General features: G+C 36.1%; 1 protein-coding gene across 8 annotated transcripts in view; it reads left to right on the forward strand.

Moving 5' to 3' along the window:
- The window catches only part of LOC104905906 (uncharacterized), a 58,213-nt gene that overhangs the window by 12,013 nt on the left and 30,157 nt on the right, over positions 1-16,043 (forward strand). For 6 of the 8 annotated variants that reach the window (XM_010694560.4, XM_010694562.4, XM_057393510.1 and 3 more), the window contains 12 exons: positions 391-540; positions 3,693-3,756; positions 4,701-4,802; positions 5,251-5,439; positions 5,533-5,654; positions 8,413-8,563; positions 10,667-10,771; positions 10,885-10,986; positions 11,382-11,440; positions 12,171-12,276; positions 14,296-14,478; positions 14,564-14,680. In XM_010694560.4, the coding sequence (XP_010692862.1) occupies positions 391-540; positions 3,693-3,756; positions 4,701-4,802; positions 5,251-5,439; positions 5,533-5,654; positions 8,413-8,563; positions 10,667-10,771; positions 10,885-10,986; positions 11,382-11,440; positions 12,171-12,276; positions 14,296-14,478; positions 14,564-14,680 (1,450 nt within the window). The remainder of the gene's footprint in view (positions 1-390; positions 541-3,692; positions 3,757-4,700; positions 4,803-5,250; positions 5,440-5,532; positions 5,655-8,412; positions 8,564-10,666; positions 10,772-10,884; positions 10,987-11,381; positions 11,441-12,170; positions 12,277-14,295; positions 14,479-14,563; positions 14,681-16,043) is intronic. The other 2 variants (XM_019252267.3, XM_057393503.1) reach the window with 2 other exon arrangements.

Below are 16,043 nucleotides of genomic sequence, written 5' to 3' on the forward strand. Positions count from 1 at the left end.
GTATACACATAAGGTGATCTCAGGGCTATCAGGTCTAATAAGTTCAGTTCATATAAGTTAAGGTGAAGATAATGCACCCATAGGCAATCTTTGTCATGTATTTTTAGTAGACATTATAAGTTCCCCGCCTCATGGCATTGTTCAGACTTTTGAACTCCTATAAAACATTGCTCTGGTTCATCCCACTTATTGACTGTTTACACACCAGAGACTAGTTAGATTCTGTAGGACACAAGTTTAAGAGGGTTAACTTGCGGCATGCATGTGGTGCTATCTACAAGTATGGCTTATGCTCACCTCTGGGCATTTCTCCGACCTGGCTGAGGTATAATTGGCGTTGGTACTGTATGTGATGATCATCGACTTTACATCTCTGCTTTTTTGATGCAGGTACGGACGCTACCGTCCCTGGGATTATCCATTATCAAAGAAATTGAAGGGATGGCAGAAGATTTGGTGGCACTATGCTCAAGAATCAGTACTTTCTGATGTTCGTAAGAAACTGAAAAAAACATCATGGAGATATCTTGGGCAAAGATTGTATGTCCGACCATGTTAAATTCCTTCTGTTTTTCTGGCATTACCTAGTCTTAGAATTTGTGTAGTTTAGTTTTGCCTGCGTTTGAACTTTGGATCGATTATTAGGCTTAAAGCTCTGTTGGTCTATGAAGGATTGAGGGCTTGAGCCTTTTTGTCCATAGCTCTCCTGTTGTATATGTCACTCCCTTGGTGTGCTAATATAATTCTTAATTACATGTATTATAAAAGCAAATATTAATCAAGACTTGGGTAGTTTCATGGAAAAATTTTATTATTTCTACCAGTCTATAGCACACAAACTCCAAGACATATGAGATTGTATGCTTTGAAGGTGATGTATATTTGATTGTGGTGGTTAATTTTGAAGCATTTAATCGTGTGGTCATGTTACTGCTGCTAATATGTGCTTTATTTGACTGGGAAATATTAGATTTAGATTTTGTTTTTGTAGATGTGTATTAGTTATATCCAGGAGAGTGTCTGGTTGGGAAAAAGAACATTTTCGGAAAAGCTATTTTCCCATTTTCCTTTATTTGGTCTGCGAAGGCTAGAAATTAGTTTTACCAAGGGTAGAAAACAGTCCTCCCACGGGAAACGTATTCCTTTCGAAGGAAAGGTATGCCACATTTTTCTGTCTCTTTCTTGTTCTCCTTTTTTCTCGTCTACCATCCATGTTCTCCCGGCCATTTTTATCTTTTCCTCTCACTATTGTGAGGAACCAAACCAAGGAAAACCAGTTTACGATTGTGTTTTCCTTGGAAAACACTTTTCATGGAAATTCATTTTCCGTTGAAAACATTCTTCGTCTAACTAATTAGAGCCTAGAAATCTGAATCATGAATCTTAGACATACTCAGGTACTATGCTTCTGATGTCTTTGGAGTTAGATATTGATGGATTATGGATCCCAAACATATTCAGAGTATGCTTGCGATGCCTTTTTAGGATGAGGACTGGCTTAGTTTTAGCAATAGTTCTATAGTCTATCTCAATCAATATAGATGGTAGTGCAACATGTGGAAATGGATTCCCAACAGCTTTTCATTGGTGGTTACCATTCTTGTGGAGGAGTGAGCTTATATCATTCTCGTTTCAATGAATATTTTGGAACAAACTGGAGTCTTGCCTTTTCAGGTCAAAGTTCCTTCAAGCTGACCACATATTTGTTTAAAATATATGGATGTTTGGGTGAAAAATACTTTCGATGCTCATACTCATCCTTGAACCAGCCTTCCCATGGTAAAATGGTCAGACCCTGGTGCGGATAGTACGGAATAGGGGTCGGATATGAAAGTAAGAACATGGATTTGGTAGGTTATGACAAGCCTTAGATCTGCAATTGAAGTTCAGATCCATCGAAACAAGGCATTAGGGCTTTTATTCAGTTTGTTATGGTGACTTGGTACATTTTTCAAGCAGCAATAGTTCTGCAGCCACCTTCTCTGGCAACGGCTGCGTGATGTTTCTAATTGGGCAGCCAAATGCTCCTTTTCTCTTCTCGTCTCTTCTTTTCTTTATGGGTGACAGGACATCTGTTCTTTTCTTTTCTCCCTCCAATGAATAGACTGAGAACTGAGCGGGCTAATGTCACGTGGTGAAGTAATAACTAATCAGTATGGCATACTCTAACTTTTTGATGTTGTGGCCCCTTTTCTAATATTCCTGTTCGGATTTGTCCTTTTTGATATATGCATCTATTTCCCGTGTAATCTTTTATTACCCTCTTCTTTTCCCTCATAATTTTTTTTTATTTCCCAACATAAGGCTCAATTGTGAAAGCTCTTAAGTATTTTTAACCTCTTGTAATATTTCTTTAATTCATTTTCTTTATTTTTTTCTTTTTGAGAGAAAGTAGAAACAGAAGAATTTAAAATACTTATAAACTATAGATTGATAAAAAGATTAAAATTGCAATGTGCCGAGTCCCTATCTGTAATTTAGACACCTCTTAATGTCCTTGATTTTTAAATTTTCCCCATTCCTGACTCTCTGATTCATACCCGAGGTGGATTTCCGAGTCTGAGCATCATAGAAATGTACTGTTTCAGATTAATTGAAAAAAGTACTCATCAGTGCATGTTTTATAGTTTTTTGAGACATATAATGATAAAGAGAAGTTGTCAAAGTTAGAGCATTGGAGAGTTCTAATAGTTAAGCTGCAAAATCTTGAACTTCCAACACAAACAGGAAATATGATATTCCATAACTCCCTCAGATGTGGTATTGAGGGGACGAACTATTTCATAATTGCAACTTTTCTCATTCTATTTTGGCCCTATTTTGAAAATTAGCAGAGGATTTTTGAAAATTTTGAGACTTCCATGATAACTGCTCGCTCTTGTTGATTCTGCATTTGAAGCATCTTGGTGCAATTTTTCATGTAGTATAATGTTATAGCATGTTCCAGCTGCTCACGCCTGAGTACTGGGGACCCATTGAATATGCCTCCATTTGCATGATTTTTATGTGTCGGTAGGGTGCCCTAATCTAACTTTTATGTCTTCTGAGCTTCTGCCATTCTGCAGAAGCATCTTGGTGCAATTTTTCATCTAATATAATATAAGGTTATAGTATGTTTCTGCTGCTCATGCCTGAGTATTGGACCCAATGAATATGCCTCCAATTGCATGAATCTGTATCTGTTGGTAGGGTGACCTAATCTAACTTTTATGTCTTCTGAGCTTCTGCCGTTCATATTTTTTTCCTATTATATGGTCATGTTTTGAGTTGTAACTAGTTGTTGGCCCGGGTGATCCACGGAGAATTAAATAAGATAAAAAACATGTATAGTATAGTTTAGGATTGACATTATTGTCACAAGCACAAGTTATAGTTTAGTGGTAAAATCATGACATTACAAAGAAAGAAGTCATGGGTATGAGTTCTCTTATGCAAACTTTTTGATCATTTTCTAAAGAGTGCCATGTTGGAGACAAAGCGGCACCACATCAAAGTATGAGGTGGGGTGACACGTGGCGGTGTGCAATAATTCCCCGTGCGTTTCAATAATATATAGAGATTGTTTGATGCTGTTCTTTTCTTTTTTTTGGGCTTCACAATAACTTTTATTTCTTGTGAACATGTACATTTCTTTTTCTTTTACATTATACTTGAGTTCTTATTATGCTGAGTAACTTATTTATATATCTCAGATATCATCTTCGGAAATATGTGAACTTGTATAAGATCAAATTGAATTTCCTTCAGAGGGATCAGGTAACTGCGTTTATTACCTGTGCAAGTTCATACCTTTTGATAGTAAATTTTTGTGCAGTTGCACTCTGACTATACTGCTTTGAATTTTATTCAAGAATTATGTATATTTGCTTCTGACTTTACGCTTATGCTCGGATTTAATTTAGTGGAAGCTGATAATAGAACAATTCTTGTTGCATAAATCATTTTTAGAATCCCATCCCAGCTTTCACCCTCTCTCTGGCTTAAACCCTTTCCAACCTCTCATTGCTCTACCCAAACATACATGTGGAACGTGTATATGCTAGCGAGGGGAAGAGAGAAGACAGAGGGAACTAGGATTTACTATGCTTGACTTTTGAATATTAACTAAAGCTTTGCTTGCTAGAAATCAGTTGTTTTTTTTCTGTACTTGTTCTTTTTGTTCTTTGCTTTTTCTTTATTGTTTTTGTTTCATTATACTTTTTAAAATAAAAAAAATTATTATGACATTTTTTGGTAAACAATTTAGCTCACCTATATCTGTTAGCTTTTCAAGTTATAAGTATTCAATAAACATTATTTTTAAGCTTTCATTTACATGTCGACTCGAATTAATGCTGACTTTTCTATATTAGTTAAGTTACTAATCTCAGCTGATGAATGTAGCTTTTTAATATCAGCTAATTTTCAGCTTTCAGTCCAGCTTCGAATCGCCTTTGTAATCTTCAGTCATCTTTTTGGCCAAGTTTCAACTAGCTTATCGATCTTCAGCTAACTTATCGTTGCAGCTATCGTTGCCAATAATGCAGAAATCAATAATAGATTCATCATATGTCTTCAGTTCTCATATGAAGTAGGAGAGGATTGTTTTGTTTGGATCAAGAGTAACTTATCATTGTTTTGTTTTGTTTGCAAAAACTTGTTTGTTAGCTGATGCAGTATTCATGTCTATCTTATCTTAAAGCCTTCATATTGGTTTCCAGCCAGTTGATCAAGATTTACTATTTGAGCTGGAACAAATTGAAAAGAATTCTGATATAGAGGATATCTTACGGTTTCGATCTGTGGCTGAAAAAGAGTTGGAGGTATATGAAAACCAGCTCAGATTTTTGATCTCTGGTCAGAATGTCAGATAGCAAATACTTCCTCTGTTTTTTTAGTTGACTCATTTCCTTCATGCACATTTGCCGAGGCATTAATTTGAAGCTTAATATCTCTAATTAATAATAAGCAAAAATTACAAAAAGTTGATATTTTGTAAATATACATCTAGACGAATCTAACAAGATCCCACATGACTATATTTTGCCTTGAGAACTAATCACAAGAGATAGTCATAGTCATGTATGTGACTAGTGACAAAAGTCAAAATGTGTGGTCTAAAAAAACGGAGGAAGTAAGATTTTGTAATAAAGATTTCTATTTTTTGTCATTTTCTTTGTCGTAGTGGAAATAGATGCTGGTTGTGTTCATTTTTTGATGAGGTTGCGTGTAACCATTTTTTTGTGAACTTTGTGAATTATTTTCTTCAAGGATTCTCTACACTCGGTATCATCCCAGGCTATAGAAGGCAGTGCTCCTGCAGAAAAGATACCAAATGATGATGCTTCAACTGGTAGAGCTCGTGGATGGCTGAACTGGTTATCGCGTGGTGTGCTTGGTGCTGGAGGAACAGATGATTCTAGTCAGTTTTCTGGAGTAGTCTCAGATGAGGTCTTAAAGGTAAATTGGGAAAATATATCAGTATTAAGCTATTAATATTCCTTGCCAGGTACAGGCTGTGGCAATAGGATCTAACGTACTGTTTCTCTGTAGGACATTTGTGAAGCTACAAAGTTCCAGCCAATGCCTTCTGTGAACTTTGCTTCCAATGACGTAACATTCCTATTTGCAGTCAACTTCCACATTACTGAGCTGTCATTATTGATGAAGACCACGTAAGGCTTCTATTTGCTGTAGCATGTTTTTTGGAGTGTATATTCCCTAGGATTAATGATTAAAATGTCCTTTGTGCTTTTTAAAGTATCACAGAGACTGAAAAAATTTATATTTCATCAAATTTAACTATTTTCATGTGAATTGCCCTTGAAGAGGAGAAAGAGATGGTCATATAAGATGCACAAAAAGTTCTACTTTTATCTTTATCTTTGCTCCTGTGGTGCTGTTAGAAATATCATACTTATTGCCACTAGTATAAGTTGTACCTATGTTGCTCGGACTTGGACACGGGTACGTGTCCAAGTGTCCGACTCGGCTATTTTGTGGAACTTTCTCAATTTTTTTTGGCCCAAACTGAAGTGTCCAAGTGTCCCACCCATGTTTAAGTGTCGAGGATTGAACACGGGTACTTGAGCTGAGATGAAGAGTTCGAGCAACATAGAGTTTAGTTGCGTAAAACAAACTTTACTAATGTTCTTCTCACGATGCTTTTAATTTCTACTCAAGGATGACACCAATTATTTTGAAAATTAGGTTAATCTTGTTATACTTACAATACATGTCATGGGTATTATTACTGAGGTGGATACCTTTGATAAGAAGGAAGACCTGTCTGAATCAATGAAATCTCGTCGCAACTTCATTGTAAAGGTTTTCGAGCTTACTGCAACCATGGGCTTTGGTCATGAGTCGCGATAACAAAAATCATCCACATTGTCCATGAAAATGGTTCTGTGGATCTTCGATAATGAACCCTGGTCTCAATTTGTATTTCTACTTAGATTGAATTTTTGGGAGACTTAATACAAAAGTAAGCTGGTAATAAATGTAGGAGGTCGATGATGTCTTGTGACAGCGTGGCTCTTAGTCTTAGTAATGGTTTTGCTATGTCTGATTGAGGATGTCGATTGGTTCGGGGCTAGAAGACCCTTTACCCCCTTAGCCCCCTCTGTTGTGATTGATGATGTATGTAATACATATCATGTTTTCCTTGGAAAATCAGCATGGTGTATTTAGGATTTTTGTTTGAGTTGATCTTGGATCTTTGACTACGTCTGACCATTGCTGAGGTCAATGCAGAATCTATCAGTATGACAGTCTGTATGCAACCTAATTTTTTTAGGTGATTGTATAACACTTATCCCATTTTGTTCGTTTAGTATAGCTATTGACTATTACATTTCTCTTTTGAGGATTGTATAAAGAGGCGGTGAGAGGCTAAGAAAGTAGATAAGACGTCCTTTGGTCCACGGTGAGGAGAGAAGAAATTTTCTTGCAAGTCGGATCCTTAGGGGGGCCTTGTGGTTGGACATTGCTTTTCGGGAACTTTCTGCAGAAGTTGTCAAATGCAGATATGGCCTGCCTAGGATTAGTATAGTTGCTTTTGTAATGAACAATACCTTGGCCAATGGAGTTTTGTCTCAAAAGTATGATTATTGTTCTTTCCCTTGGTTAAGTCCTTGGTATGGAAGAAATGGTCTTAGGGAGCAACGTTTGGCCCTGAGCAGTTAAGTTACCCTTCTTTGTTCTCTTTATTGATGTTTATTGCCTCTTTAGGGTGCATCATTTTCTTTTTTTGAGGGGTGCATCATTTTCTAATCTCTACTATTATAAGTAATGGTAATAATCTCTCTTGGAACTTTCATTATTATGAGAAACCTCAAGTTTGGAAATCGAGAAAGCTCACTACTCCTCACCGGTTTTCCCGAGTGACTCCATCTTTTTGTTTGACTGTTTGCATTATAAATAGGTGTCATATTTCCCTAATGTTATATTCCTTGCAATCCTTTTTCTAATTCTTTGTTCAAACCAAGGAAAAGTTGCGGATGCTGTCGTGTTTACAGTAATGATCATGATCCAATGACATGGAAGTGGCACGTAGCGGATCGATGGAAAGAGTCGTGTTTAGCGCGTCGTCGCAGCCTGATTTCTTTTTCGGAAAACAGCAATGGATTTTGAACCTCAAATTTGCATTTTTTTAAGTTTAAGAAGTATTCTTTATAACATAAGATGACGTGACCTATCATACGATTGGGTTATAATTATGGTGACCGAATAATTACCTGAATCATGAAGTCCCCATTCTATTATTGATATAAATAGATACAAACTCATATGCATTACCTAACATGAAAGCCCTCGTCGAAGTCTTTTTCCCATCTTTGGTGCGTGTATATTGATTCTCTGTTGCATGGACGTAATGATATAAAGAGCGTTTAACATGGCGAGTCAATGTTATGTTATGGATGACACGACAAGAAGGATGTGTTCTTATCATGGCATTATGTAGTGAAATTTTGCAGAATGGCTAGTTCAAAATCCGTTTCGTAACAGTCATTTCGTGACAGGACTGTGAAGATTTGATTCCATGGTTAACACATCAGTTTCTGATCTCCACATATGTATGCAAATTGGAAATTGTCTTTATTTGCAAAAATTGGACTCGATATACGTGCTGAGTGAAGTCACCAAAGCAGTTAAAAAGTTTTGCCTAGACAGCTGTGTTTGATAAATATGATTTCAAAAATAAACTGGCGGTTTACAGATACGATAAAACTCTACCTACCTGATGCCCATGGATGTGTAGTGTCCCTGCTAGTGGAAAGCTGAAGCTTTTTGTTCTCTTTCTCATGTTCACCTTTCAAAAATTACACTTTTGGGGGTTTTCTAGCCCTCCTTTACTGTACTCTGGCATTCTTTTAAAAATGTTTTTTTTTGTGAAGATTATTCTTTACTCTTAACAATTTTCAATTTCAGAAATTTGGCCCAAGAGATAGCTGAGTTGAACTGCTGGTCCATTCATATAGAGTTCAATGGGTGGGAGGATTCCACCAATGTAATAGCGAAGATTGGGTCTGCAGAAGTCACAAATCCTTCTAAGCAGATGGCAATATTGCAAATGAAAAAGGTGTTTTTCTTTGTATGCTTTACTCTTTACATGGACTTGTTTTGTGGAAGTTGGATTTTGTGGCTATATGTGGATCTTGTGATGAACGTCGAATTAAATATTCTCTTTGTCTCTTATGGATGTATTTGTTTCTTTAACCTCTCTGTGTGGCTACTTATCTGGGATGTCCTAGTTCTTGATTTGGCATTAACATAACTTGGGTTGGTCCAATATTGTAGTGACTTTGATACATTCATTCCGGAATTGTCCTAAGAAGCAGGGAATTAACAATAGGCTATCCATGCTATGAATGATTTTTTCATTTGCCCCTTCAATTAAATCCTGTTACAGAATGCTGCGATGAAAATCATGTCCTTTTCGCCACCTCATCCATTAGATGACGGAAACTTTACAAATTAGAGCATGGTGTCAAAACAAGGCCGCATCGTATTGTATCGCATCACCCGTGTCGTAAAGGTTTTCAAATTTACCGAACCGATATTACCCGCATCGTAAAGGTGTAAAAAAACCGTATTTTTGGGATGTTTCATGGTTTAAGCCGATATTTAGCGGTAGGACAACTGCATCATCACCGTTCCCGCATCACCGTGACCGTTACCGCGGCCGTAACCAAAACCGTATTTTCAAACTATAAATTAGAGCGACTTTTTTCCTGTTACACCGGTTCTTTTCTCAGAATTGGCTAAGAGACAGAAATAAAAGGCATAATTGCTACAGATATACAGCATGCTCACACCAGACTACCATAGAAGGGATAAGAACGTGGCTGGCATTCAAATTGGATCATGTATACTACTTGTCTCAGTTTCATATTAATATAGGATGGTGCACTCATGCTTCTTCTATTTTTTTTGAAGTAATTGATAAGGGACAGCTAATTAGTGTTCATTATTATTTTTTCAAACGGAATTAATACTCTAGTAATGAATTATTTAACTAAAGACACCTCTTACTTTAACACAATATTCGTCCGCCAACAGTACATACCCAGTCATATCATGAAAGATTTGGTCGTATTTCGCTGAAAGAAAACTTCTCAAACTAAAAACGGGAAAAGAGCTTAAAGTTCCATGAATGTAAAACTTTATGGGAAAAAGCTTCACGCCAGTTTGGCTGTGATCCAGTCCATTGCATCAGTTACAAGCTATTTCTGCAACAACAAATACCATTTCTCTTATCTCCTTGTTAAAAAGGATCTACTTCTCTTATCTAAGTGTCTCGCATTTCTGGTTAGATGTACTTATCAGCCTTTTTTTTTTTAATCCCACCATTTTTCAGACCAGTCAAGGTTGTTCAATCCCATGGCATGTTTCACATAAGTATCTTATATGTAGCTGTGTAGATCTATTTGAATATTGCCCTTGTTTATAGAATTTGTAGATCAAAGGTGATTTGTAGATCCGATCTATTACATCAGTTGGTGAACATGATTTTTGTTTCATTTGCCATAATTTAGGATTAGTGTATCATTATATGATTTGTAGGGTATCGAATTTTTCAGTGATGTCTTATCTGGGCGTGTCATTCTGATGATCTTGATTCTCTTATAGTGGTTGGAAGTATATGTTTGATAGGAGTAGAGCGAAATCGTATATCAGGTTCTTTTATGTTTCCCTACGCCTTGTTACTTGGGTTTATGAGCATCAGGTTTTCTTAGAAGATGTGAAGTTCCTGCAGAACTTTCTGTGAAAGTTAATAAAAACCAAAATTTTATACCTTCAAAGTAGTGTTTTTTTTTTTTCCTTTCCTTCAATAAATAGTACACATGGACTTCTAAGTATGTGACATTTTGTTTTGCTAATTGTAAAATTTTTATCCATGGCAATGTTAGATAAGTGATTTCTAGTCAAAATCAAGCTTGTAAATTATATATGGGCACACCGTTGAGGTTCGAGGATATAAATGATCCTGTAATAAATGAGCTTTGCATTTCATCTTGAGCAACCCAAAGGAATGAAATCCTGGAATGCATCTATCTCTGTGTGTGTGTGTCCGTGCGCCCGCGCGTGTGCGTGTATGTCTAGCGACTAATGTAGTTTAGTGTGTGTATCTCTAGTGACTACATGTAGTTTTGACGATTAGTGGGCTGTTTTGCTTTATCAGCAACAGGTTATCCCTGAAGAGAATGTTTTGATTAGTGAAGAAGGTTCTGCAAGCATCCAAGTTGATATTTCAATGAAGAACCAGATGGAAGAATTGAAGCTCACGGTACTTGCAAAAATTTAAATTAGACATTATCTATTGTTAATCTCTCGTAAGACGTAAATGGTATACCCTTGTTTATCGCTCCACACTGTAAAATGTTTACTTGTTATGCCCAGGTAACGATTCAGCCGGTTGAACTTTATTTCGATCTGACGTTTCTTCTTCATTTCTTGGAGTTCTACAGTATTTTGGATCATCATAAATCCTTGCAGCAAAGAGTACGCTTTCTTTTTATCTGAAGTTACGTTTCTCGGTTGCCAGATGCTAACAGCAGTAATTCACGTTGCCACGATCATCTTCCTGGCATAAGTGAACTGCACGGGTTGATTTGTTAGTGCTCTATGTCAGTCGACTTTTCATCGTCTTGCTTTATTTTTTTTCTTTGGTAGGGATGGGTGGGAGAAGGGATTGTTCATTAAAGCCTAAACAGAAACTTTCAATTTAAAATTCTGTCTTTAAGCTAACTATCCTTTTAATTTGAGGTCTTGCTAATTAGGTACCGAATATGCTGACAAGTTGCTTGAAAAATCTGTCTCTTTGATTACTGCTGCTTGTTTTTTTGGGAACAATCAAGCACTTGCTTGGTGTTGATGATGCTGTACTTGTTTCTCAGGTCCTTTTGTCGCTTAATGGGATTAAAGATGTCAAAAGTCGACTTCAATCTAAAACAGAGTGAGTGTTGTGGCTTAGTTTTTGAGATTCAACTTTAAAGACCTGGACATTGATATCTTGTGAAAGATAGATGGAAACCGAGTGACACTACATGTCATGAAATGCATTTATGCAATTATGGGCAATGATGCTGATCATGCTGTGAGGCTCTGATTGGTGTATAGAATTTGCATTAGATTTATCCAATTGCATGATATTTTGGAGATGATTGAGAAAGTTTGAGTATGGAAAACTTTCTGCATTATTAGCTAGATGAATCATTTGGAAGATTGGGATAAATATGTTATGAATCCTTTGCAATTGGAATAGTTAAGCTTGAACATATGAAAGCATAACTAACCACAATATACCTAACAAGATTAATTGAATTCCCAAAATTGTGGTAATTGCATTTTTATCTTTCCGCACATAACTGAAAAGATTCTTCACGAGTATCTGGGCCCAGAAGTAGGAAAGTTGGTGTGTGCATATGTGAACAATGTTCTGTGTTCATATTTTAGGTTTTCCATGTGCACATAGAATGTTACTGACATGTACTGCTTAGAACTGATTGCATCTTTTATTGATTATATGGTATGAGTTGACTATCATATGCTGCACATGGATTTCATCACTTTCACTGCCTGAATGCATTTGTTATAATACATATCTGGTGCAATGAAGTTGCTATTTTCAATTGCTAATAGATTGTAAATGTCTATGCTAAGTTTGATTTGACGTTCTGCTGCAGATATATTTTGTCTTGTCGGCAGAGAGTCATTTGGGATCTTAATTTTGTTAACATCTCCATCTGTCTTCCTTGGGAAAATGTGAAGAAGGCAGAAACATGCAGCATGGTAATTTACTTGTCCTTCACATTAGGCCCCAGGTTCTCGTCTGTACTTTCCAGGATACTCTCGCTTTTTCTAATGTATATTCTACTATTCGTTTTGTTCGAGGTAATTTGTTTTGTTGGACCATTAATGGTCTTCTTCTCTCGCTGTCCTCTCTAAAATTTTCCATTCACATGTTTTTTAAGTATCAATATCATGATATGTTTGTCTGACACATGTAATATTGTGGTGTTGCTTTTTTAACAAGTAAAAGAATACTAGCTAGTACCTGCTGAAATTTTTGTATAATAGATAATAGATTATATATATATATATATATATATATTATATATATATATATATATAATATATATATATATTATATATATATATATATGTGTGTGTGTGTGTGTGTGTGTGTGTGTGCGTGCGCGCGCGCGCGCGTGCGTGTGCGCACGTGTGTGTGTGCATATATGTATATGTATATTATGTATATATATATGTGTGTGTGTGTGTGTGTGAGAGTGAGAGTGTGTGTGTGTGTGTGAGTGTGTGTGTGTGTGTGTGTATTTATAAAACGATATTTATAAAAGAGCACGATTCATAGAGCTATCAAGAAACTAATATTGTGTTGAAACAATTTTTGGTTAAGGATTAATTCTAATAGGGCATGTCCAAATAAAATTTGTTGCCTCTTGTATCTTTAATGCATCCATAGATGTCGGCTTTTGTATTCTTCTATGCCATCAGATGACTATTGAAGCTCATTAATTGGTAGATGTCCAATAGAAGCTGTCTTCTTTATCAGGAGGGGGTGAAAAGGAGGCAATTTTTCACGCTTTACGAAAATTTGCTTTGATCACAAATATCTCTCATAGTATATAAATAAAAATCTAAAAAATTATACCGTTGGATTCGTCATGAAAAATACTATAATAACATTAATTTTTTAAATTTTTTATTCACGTAAATTGAGAGTAATTAACGGTCAAAGTTCAATGTCGAACATCGTGCGTGCCTTATATTTTGAAACGGAGGGAGTAGCAAACAGGCTCAGGTGCCAAACAGTGGTATTGGTTGGATCTAATAAACTTTATAGTGAATGAGTTTTGACTTAGCTGTAATCATGTTGCTTGTAAATTTTCTACTTCCATATTAAAACTCAATGATCTTGAATACATTAGTATGTATGTCTTTATGTCGAAAAAGACTAACAAAGCAACAATTGTGAAAGATAGAAGTCTTTGAACTTGATTTGTATACAACTTTTAAGCAGTCAGCATGCTCCTGATGAAGTGTAGAAGCAAGAGACTGAATGCAATAAGGTATGGATCATATTTACACCATAAGAGCTAGGCTCCAAAAAATATTTAGCGTTGCTTGAATAGTTGGATTATAATGCTGAAAGTTGAATTATACCAATTTGTATACAACTCCCATGACAACACTCATGATACTCACTACAACACCCTTGAGATGCTTCTCCCATGTCTTTGTGAGACCGTGGTGATTTAACTATAACTACAATCTTCTTCTAATGGTAATGTGGATCAACTTTCTTAGCCTAATTTAATGGACATGAGTATGCCTTGCTGCTCTTCTGAAATTGCTTTTCTTATGGTTAGAAAATTGATGCGAAAAGGTGGATTGCTTTACAGCTGATGGTTCTCTAGGTGAATGAGACCTCTAATCTTGCAAGTATACTTAAGCTTCTATAGTTGGACGAGGATATGCAGACCTCATTGATCTCTCTCTTCTCTTGATTGAAAAAAACTGGTTCCATTTTTGTTCTGTTTTGAAGTTTGCATGTACATATGATACACTTGATTCTATTTTCTCTGACATTATCCATTTAATTATATTATCTTGGGAAATATTTACTTTTGTCTGGGGCTTGGAGGAGGAGAAATCTTGCCCATGGGAGTTAGTACATTCTGTGGACCTCTTGAATACAAGTCCAGATGTTTGTTTATCTCATGTTGTTCATAATATTTCTTGCATGCAATGATGACTTTTTCCCTTATACTGCTTTGCGGAGTACAGATAATACAGACTAATGGTCTACGGGTGTCTTCCAACGTTGATATTCCTCCTGTTGCCAAAAGAAAAGATCAATTTCAGATCATGAGGAAGTGGCTTACTTTTGAAGATGATAATGATATTCTAAATGCAATGCAGCTCAATGACATATATGACTCGTTTGAAGTGAGCATGGATGATTTTCAGGTCAGTCTTGCTCAATGGCAACCCTTTGATACCTATAAATCTTTAGTCTAGTATTTATTTCATGGGGATTGATCTTGACTTGCAGGTGTCCTTAATCATGCCCTGTTTACCTCAGGGAGTGCCAGTAGTTGAGAAATTTTCTGCTTCTATCTCGCTTGCTCATTGCATCATCCCAGATGAAATGATACTGAAGCAATTGGAGGTGACTGCATTGTTTTATATTATCCTTTCATGCTTACATTTGGGGTATCTTTGTTTCGGGTATACATGAATTTGTATGCTTACTCTGGCTTTATAGCAGTTTATACACTGCAACTCAGAGTTTAGAAGTTTTATATTTAGTTGTTATGATTGCTAGTGTCATTTACATGCCAAAGTCTCTTAAAGTAAGTATTTGCTCATAATGTTGAGACTTCAGAAAGCAAAATTGATGAATTCTTTAAGAATATGTATTAGCATAACTGGGGAGTTCTGTTCTGTCCTGCATCAGTAATTGAAAGAAACAAACATTGTCTGACGAACTGCTACAGGTCTGTTGGCATGTGGTACAAAATTACAAAGTGCACTGCGTGACATAAGTAACCTGGCGGCTGGTAGTGACATATTGTTTAAGTCTCCTTGATTTAAGCTCTTAGAGCTAGGAGAGGACCTCTGTTTCCCCCTGATCAACACTGGACAATACTTTGAAGTTTTCAGTAAGATCTACTTTGTTCAGTTGCTTGGAAGCTCAGCTTTTCAATATAAAGTGCTTAGAGACATGATCACACACCTCCTTGTTATGAGCATGTGCTTTATTGAATTCAAAATATAAACACATAATTTAATCTCTAGAATCCTTAATTTGAATTTTGTACATCAGAATTAGGATCCTGGCTGATTATCTTTCGCACAAGCACTATTTTGGTCTTGTTTGTTGCAATATAGATATTACTTGAAAGGCGGACTTTGAGTGTGCATGTCTCCAAAATAATTTTCTTAAGGATCTCTGTTACTGTGTATAAGTACAGGAACCTGTGAATAACTAATATCTCAAGCAAAATACTTCTTGTAGGTTGACTTCTAAGTATCTTCACTAGTGGTGGAAATTGGGTCATCCGGCTAGGGTTCAGTTCGGATCGTATTTGGGTAATGAGTCATTGGCTGTGTTGAGTCTGATTCATTTTGGGTCAGAATTGAGTCATCTAGTTTCATATACATGGTCAGCCTGTGTATGTGCCGGCCTGTTGGGTCATCCAAGTTTGAGTCAGTTTTGCCAAGGGTTGTGAAGGAGCGGCTACATGGTACACTGAGCATTTCCAACTAAAAGAATTATAGTGATATGTAACAAAGGATGAAACTTTTGTACCACTAATCGTGTGCTTAACTTACTTTGTATATCTTTCTATAAGAGCACTTACAATTTTTCATGAAATAGTTCTGGAGAAAACAAAATAAGAATTTTGTTCCAATTAGGACAAATATGGAAACTTCGGTACTGATTATCTAAAATTATATTGTTGTATCTGTATAGAATGTTGTTCATATTTCTTTTGTCATTATACGGAACATTGCTGCTTTCTTTTTTT

Source organism: Beta vulgaris, chromosome 1, assembly GCF_026745355.1.
Source record: "Beta vulgaris subsp. vulgaris cultivar EL10 chromosome 1, EL10.2, whole genome shotgun sequence".
Classification (NCBI taxonomy): domain Eukaryota; kingdom Viridiplantae; phylum Streptophyta; class Magnoliopsida; order Caryophyllales; family Amaranthaceae; genus Beta; species Beta vulgaris.